General features: G+C 44.1%; 1 protein-coding gene across 1 annotated transcript in view; it reads left to right on the top strand.

Moving 5' to 3' along the window:
• AP2B1 (adaptor related protein complex 2 beta 1 subunit) overlaps positions 1-7798 on the top strand; it is a 148116-nt gene that overhangs the window by 10370 nt on the left and 129948 nt on the right. The window contains exon 4 of the mRNA XM_021707121.1: positions 5921-6026. Within this exon, the coding sequence (XP_021562796.1) occupies positions 5921-6026 (106 nt within the window). The remainder of the gene's footprint in view (positions 1-5920; positions 6027-7798) is intronic.

Here is a 7798-nt window from a genome sequence, read left to right as displayed (position 1 = left end):
AATAAATCAAAAATTAGCTGGGCGTGGTAGCATGCGCCTGTAGTTCCAGCTACTTGGAAAACTGAGGCGGAAGGATCACCGGACCCCAGCAGGTCGAGGCTGCGGTGGCCAGGAGTGTGCCACTGCCCTCCAGCCTGGGCGACGGAGTGAGACTCCAACTCAAAAAAAAAAGAAAAGAAAAGGCCGGAGCCTGTAATCCCAGCACTTTGGGAGGCCGAGGCGAATGGATTGCCTGAGCCTACAGGTTCAAGACCAGCCTGGGCAACTTGATGAGACCTCGTCTCTACAGTAAATTAAAAAAAAAATTAACCGGACATGGTAGCATGCATCTGTAGTTCCGGCTACTTGGAAGGTTGGAGTGGAAGGATCACTAGAGCCTAGCAGGTTGATGCTGGGGTGGTTGTGAGCGTGCCACTGCACTCTAGCCAGGACAATGGAGTGAGACTCCAACTAAAAAAAAAAAGTGTGTGTGTGTGTATTATGAAAGATGAACTGTTTTAGATTAAAGGAGACTGAAGATTTACAAGAATAAATGTAATGCCTAATCTTGAACTACATTCTGACCCAGTGGCTGGAATAGGGTGGGAATCAAGTTGCTAAAAAGGACATTATTAACACCTTTTAGTGAAGTCTGTAGATTAGATTGTGATGATGAGTTAATGTTAAATTTCCTGATTTTGAGCATTGTATCATGGTTATATAAGAGAATTTCCTGCTCAGGTATGATGGCTCAAGCCTGTAATATAGCTCTTTTGGAGACCAAGGTGGAAGGAGTGCTTGAGGCCAGGAGTTCAAGGCTGCAGTGAGTTCTGATTGCACCACTGCACTGTAGCCTAGACAACAGAGTAAGAATCCTGCCTCTAGCTGGGTGTGGTGACTCATGCCTATAATCCCAGCACTTTGGGGGGCCGAGGTGAGAGGATTGCCTGAGCCCATGGGTTAAAGACCAGCCTGGGCAACTTGGCAAGACCTCATCTCTATAATAAATAAATAAATAAATAAAGTTAGCTGGGTTTGGTGATGCATGCTTGTAATTCCAGCTACTTGGAAGCCTGAGGTGGAAGGATCGCCTGAGCCCAGCAGGTCAAGGCTGGGGTGGCCAGGAGTGTGCCACTGCCCTCCAGCCTGGGTGACAGAGTGAGACTCCAACTCAAAAAAAAAAAAAAGAATCCTACTTTAAAAAAAGAGAGAGAGAAAGAGAATTTCTTTGTTCTTAGAAAACACACACTGATGTATTTATTTATTTGTTTGAGTTGGAATCTTACTCTGTCTCCCAGGCTGGAGTCAGTGGCATAGAAATGGCTACTGTAGCTTCTACCTGCTGGGCTCAGGTGATCTTTTCACCTCAGCCTTTAATAACCGAGACTATAGGTGTGTGCTACCATACCTGGCTATTCTATGATTTCTTGTAGAGATGAGGTCTTGCCAGCCTGCCCAGGCTGGTCTCAAACCCCTGGGCTCAGGCAGTCCTCTTGCCTCTGCCTCCCAAAGTGCTGGGATTATAGGTGTGAGCCACCCACCCATCTGATGTGTTTATTTACAGCTAGAGAGGTATGATATCTGCCAATTGCTTTCACAATAGTGTAGAAAAGTATATATGTAGAGAGAATGCATATGTGGCAAAATGTTAACGATTGGGAAATCTTACAAGTTTAAGACTGAAATTACTTAAAAATAAAATTTTTTTTAGAAGTAGGAGGGCATATTATAGTGGTCTGGAGGGAAGAAGGAGCACCAGAACATTTTCTAGAAAGCTTAAGCAATCTGTCTTGTTCTGTCATTGAAGTTATGTATGATTATGTGTGGGTTATCAAGTTATTTAATACAGAAAATTCCATAACGAGTTGCTTAATTATGTCAACTACTAGTCTGTGATTTTCTTTTTTTCTTTATTATTATTATTATTATTTTTTTTGAGTTGGAGTCTCACTCTATCGCCCAGACTGAAGTGCAGTGGCACATTCCCGGCCACCACAGTCTCCACTCGCTGGGCTCCAGCGATCCTTCTGCTTTAGCCTTCCGAGTAGCTGGAACTACAGACACACGCTACCATGCCTGGCTAGTCTATGATTTTCAACCTTGGCTAACACTTTGGAATTGCCTGGGGAACTTTAAAATAATACTGATATCTGGGTCTCAACCCAGATATCCTGATTTCAGTGGTCCTAGATATGGTTTGGGTGTGGGGATTTTAAAAGTTCCCTAGATGATTACTTAATGTGTAGCTAGTATTGAGAGCCATTGATCAAGTCTAGCTACACACTAAATAATTGAATAAAATTGTAGTATATATAAGATACTGTGCCCCCCTAAGTAACTTGTTGCCTCCACCCAACTTCTTTTTTTTTTTTGCGTTTGAGTTTGAGTTTCACTCAGTCGCCCAAGCTGGAGTGCAGTGGCACACTCCCGGCCACCACAACCTCGACCTGCTGGGCTCAGGCATTCCTTCCACCTCAGCCTTGAAGTAGCCAGAATCACAGGCGCGTGCTACCAGGCCCGGCTAATTTTTTATTTATTGTAGAGATGAGGTCTCACCATGTTTCCCAGGCTGGTCTCGAACCTGCGGGCTCAGGCAGTCCTTTCGCCTCGGCCTCCCAAAGTGCTAGGATTATAGACTTGAGCCACTGCGCCTAGTGTAGCCTGCCCGCCTTCATCCTTATTTTTATTACTTACACCTCACAAAAGCCATTAGCCCCTTGTCACTCATTCTCAGATTTTTCTGATTTTCTTTTCTTTTGGAAGTGTATTCATTTCTTCTTTCTTCTGTTAACAGGTGTTGGGCTTTGATGACCAGCATGTCTATAGTAACATAAAGGGATATAATTAAAATTCACCTAAGCCTTCAAACCTCTTGTAAGGGGTCCTGGTGAAATTTTTTTATCCAGGCATTTGTAAAAGTTGAGACTTACAGATTGAATCACTGTTGATAAGTATCACACTTTAAAAAAATGGATAGACTGTGTTCCTTTTTCTTCCTGCACCACCCACCAGAACTGCCACTGAAACATATTCTTTAAATTTATACTGTTGGAACCGGGCTTGGTGGCTCAGCCTGTAATCCCGTGCCTTTGGGAGGCTGAGGTGAGTGGATTGCCTGACCCTGCGGGTTCGAGACCCGCCTGGGCAGCGAGACCTCATCTCTACAATAAATCAAAAAATCAACTGGGCGTGGTAGTGAATGCCTGTAATTCTGGCTACTTGGAAGGCTGAGGTGGAAGGATTGCCGGAGCCCAGCAGGTCGAGGCTGCGGTGACCGGGAGCGGCCACTGCACTCCAGTCTGGGTAACAGAGTGAGACTCCAACTCAAACAAACAAACTAAAAAATTTATATTGTTGGAATTGGAATAACTTCAGTTACATTCTGCTTTGATTCTGCAGCACCTGCTGCTATTGCAACTGGGACTTTCTGAAACCCTGCTGTTCCCAGAAGTAAATGATGGGAACCCTGAGAACTGGATTTGGCAGCACAGGACTTAGTGAAGAGGAGAATGACTTTTTAAATTACTCAACTTTTCAGGCTATGCTGTTTTTGTAGCTATCAATTAAATAGTGATTTTATAATTTTTCCCCCTTTGGCCTTACTGTCAGCCAGGCTAGAGTGCAGTGACACTATCATAGGTCACCGTAGCTTCAAATTCCTGGCCTGAAGCAATCTTCTCATCTCTGCCTCCCTAGTAGTAGCTGGGGACTACAGGTACATAACACCATACCTAGCTAATTTTTAATTTTTTTGTAGAGACACAGTCCTGCTGTGTCACCCAGGCTGGTCTTGAACTCCTAGCCTTAAGCTGTCCTCCCGACTGAGGCCTCCCAAAGCATTGAGATTGCAGGCATGAGCCACTGCACCTGACTGAAACAAGCTTTTTTAGTGCTGTCCTGTCGTATTCTTCCCATTTAGGGGTTCAGGCCAAACACAGTGTTCTGTCCCCATTACACTGGCAAATGAGGTCTGGTTAAAAGGAACATCATGAACAATCTTGAAAGTAGAGGAACATGAGGCAGTATTATAGATGAGTGTTACCTTCTTCTTTTTTTTTTTTTTTTTAAGTTGAAGTCTTACTCCATTCTCCAGGCTGGAGGGCAGTGGCACACTCACAGCCACTACAACCTCAGCCTCCATCTGCTGGACTCAGACAGTCCTTCCGCTTCAGCCTTCCAAGTAGCTGGAACTGCAGGCATGTGCCACCATGCCCGGCTAATTTTTTTATTTATTGTAGAGATGAGGTCTCGCCAGGTTGCCCTGGCTGGTCTCAAACCCATGAGCTCAGGCAGTCCTCTCACGTCAGCCTTCCAATGTGCTGGGTGAGCCACCTGGCTACCTTCTTTTTTATTTTGGCTGCAGCATCCTGAAGATAGGTGAGTCTGGAGACTGGGCTTTTAAAATAGTCATTATAGTCCCTGGCCTTTTACAGTGCAGAGCCCAAGTAGTAATTCAAGATTATACCTTTAGAAATGACTCTGGAGCTGGGGGTGGCTCACACCTGTAATCCCAACACTTTGGGAGGCGCAGGTGAAAGGATTGCCTGAGCTCAGGGGTTCGAGACCAGACTGGGCAATATGGCGAGACCTTGTCTCTACAATAAATCAAAAATTATCTGGGCATGGTGGCGCATGTATATGGTTCGAGCTACTTGGAAGGCTAAGGTGGAAGGATTGCTTGAACTCAGCAGGTCGAAGCTGCAGTGGCACGCTTACCAACCTGGGCAACAGAGTGAGACTCTGACACCGAAAGAAAGAAAGAAAGAAAGAAATGACTCTGTACCATTCTTGGAGTTTCCAGGTTATTCTTGTTAGATTGACTGAATAGGATGGGACCTTAAAGCTCATTAACTTATTAAAGTACTGGCCGGGCTCAGTGGCTCAGCTTGTAATCTCAGCACTTTGAGAGGCCGAGGCAAGTGGATTGCCTGAGCCTGCGGGTTCGAGACCCGCCCGGGCAACTTGGTGAGACCATGTCTCTACAATAAATCAAAAATGAGCCAGGCTTGGTAGCGTGCGCCTGTAGTTCCGACTACTTGGAAGGCTGAGGCAGAAGGATCGCCAGAGCCCAGCAGGTCGAGGCTGTGGTGGCCGGGAGCATGCCACTGCACTCCAGCCTGGGTGACAGAGTGAGACTCCAACTCAAAAAAAAAAATGCAGTGATTCTTGGTTGTGCATTAGAATCACTGGGGGAACTTCTAAAAATATGAATGTAAGAGTTCCCCTTGGTATATTGATTTATTTGGTCCAGAGTGTTACTACATTGTTATTTGTAAATACTTCTCAGGCAATATTTTTGTGTGACCAAGCTTGAGAATCTTTGGGTTCAAGAGTCAGGGAGACACAGTGCTAAAGCCCAGCTTTGTCAGTGACTCACTCTGTGACCTTTGAGCCTCATTTCTTTTTTCTTTTTTCTTTTTTTTGAGTTGCCCAGGCGGGTCTTGAACCCATGGGCTCAAGAAATCCACTCACCTCGACCTCCCAAAGTGCGGGATTTCAGGCTGAGCCACCAAGCCCGGCCTAGCCTCATTTCTTTATCTGTAAAGTTGAGGGTAGTTAATGAGATGATATGTGCTTGTTCCTCACCTATATTTTTCTTCTCCAGACCTTAGCATTCTGAAGAGAGATCATCCTTCATGTACTGTTCTCTTCCCATTGTATATAATGAGATTTCTTACTCCTATGGTTCCTAAAGATCTAGATTGTACCTTTCTCTCTGGCTGTTACTTAATAGGTTTCAACATTTTATTGGTGATATCCTTATCAGTGAGTCAGTTAATATCCTAGGGCTTTGAATTTTACATATTCTATAATTTTAAAATAATCTTTTTATTTCAGTTGCAAAACAAATTGCCATCCTGGTATTAGTTATTACATAGTACAGTATTCTCCTCTGTTTCTCTTGTCCTGGGACCTCACTGATTGTTCTCATCTCTTGCAGGAGAAATCTTTGAATTAAAAGCTGAACTCAATAATGAAAAGAAAGAAAAGCGAAAGGAGGCTGTGAAGAAAGTGATTGCCGCTATGACCGTGGGGAAGGACGTTAGGTAAGGGTAATCTTTCCTGTTATTGATCACTTTACAGGTCCATACTTCACATTATGGCCTTTACTGTTTCTCCTTTAAAACTTGTATAATCACAGAAACTCTTAGAATGGATTTGTCCCACTGAAAACCTATCAGGAGGTGTAGTTGCTTTTATATTAACCTTCTGTCTTGAATGGGTTTGTTTGATTGTTTGGAGTCGGAATCTCACTCTGTTGACTAGGCTGGAGTGCAGTGGCATGCTCATGGCCATGGCAGCCTTGACCTGCTGGGCTCAGGCGATCCTTCCACCTCAACCTTCCAAGTAGTTGGAACTATAGATGCACACCACCACACCCTGCTAATTTTTTGATTTATTATAGAGACGTGGTCTCACCATGTTGCCCAGGCTGGTCTTGAACCTGTGGACGCAGGCAATCCTCTTGCCTCCACCTCCCAGAGTGCTGAGATTACAGGTGTGAACCACTGTATTCAGCTTGAGTGAGTTTTTAATTAATTAATTTTAAAAATACCCCTTATATTAAGGGGGGATTTTTTGTTTGTTTTTTTATTATTTTTTATTAGTGAAATGAGTTGGGTCTGGTGGCTCATGCCTGTAATTCCAGCACTTTGGGATGCCAAGGCGAGAGGAATGCTTGAGCCTATAGGCTCGAGACCAGCCTGGGCAACTTGACGAAACCCCATCTCTACAATAAATCAAAAAATTAGCTGGGCATGGTAGTGCATGCCTATAGCACACGCCTGTAGTTCCAGGTACATGCAAGGCTGAGGTAGAATAATCACCTGAGCCCAGCAGGTTGAGGCTGCAGTGGCCGTGAGTGTGCCACTGCACTCTAGCCTGGGTGACAGAGTGAAACTTCAACTCTAAAAAAAATAAAGACTCCTACTCATTAAAAAAAAAAGTAGTGAAATGAATTTGATTTCGTTGCATTCAGATCTAGCATAAAATCTTCTGAGAACTGACATAGTTACAAATCTTTTGGCTGAGGTCATTTTAGAAGATGAGAAAAATATACTGAGAAGCAGAAGCTGACATATTATTTAGCTCAAAGCAGTATCCTCAACTTTGCAAATCTACATTCAGTGGCTGATTTCAAGATAAAAATCAATGTTAACAAAATCTATTTGGTCTTACTTTTTGTTTCTGTAACTTAGTATAAGACCATTTGAAAATAAGTAAGGATTGTCTGCAGGCTCCTGAGGATTATCCTGTGACTCTTTCCAGGAATCCATGAGGTCATAGCTATTTTGATAATATTACTTAGATATTATTTGCCTTTTTCACCATTTTGACTTTTGTACTAATGATGTGAAGCAGTGTTGAGTATAACTGCTGGTGCCTCAGCATGAATCAAGGCAGTAGTGCTGACCACAGTGGTGGTCATTGTATCTTTCACCACTCTATATTTAAAAGAAAAAGAGCAGTTTCACTTAGGAGTATCCTTCATGAGGCATTAAACGTTTATTTTATTAAAACTTGAACCTTGGCCGGGTTCGGTGGCTCAGCCTGTAATCCCAGCACTTTGGGAGGCCAAGGTGAGTGAATTGCCTGAGCTGGCGGGTTCGAGACCCGCCTGGGTAACTTGGGGAGACCTTATCTCTACAATAAATCAAAAGTTAGCTGGGTGTGGTAGCACGCGCCTGTAGTTCCAGCTACTTGGGAGGCTGAGGCAGAAAGATCGCCGGACCCCAGCAGGCGAGGTTGTGGTGGCCGGGAGCAGCCACTGCACTCCAGTCTGGGTGACAGAGTGAGACTCCGACTCAAAAAAAACCTG

This window comes from Carlito syrichta, unplaced genomic scaffold (genome assembly GCF_000164805.1).
Source record: "Carlito syrichta isolate Samal-C Ts95f unplaced genomic scaffold, Tarsius_syrichta-2.0.1 Scaffold316387, whole genome shotgun sequence".
NCBI lineage: Eukaryota > Metazoa > Chordata > Mammalia > Primates > Tarsiidae > Carlito > Carlito syrichta.
This window is presented reverse-complemented; position numbering and strand designations above follow the sequence as displayed.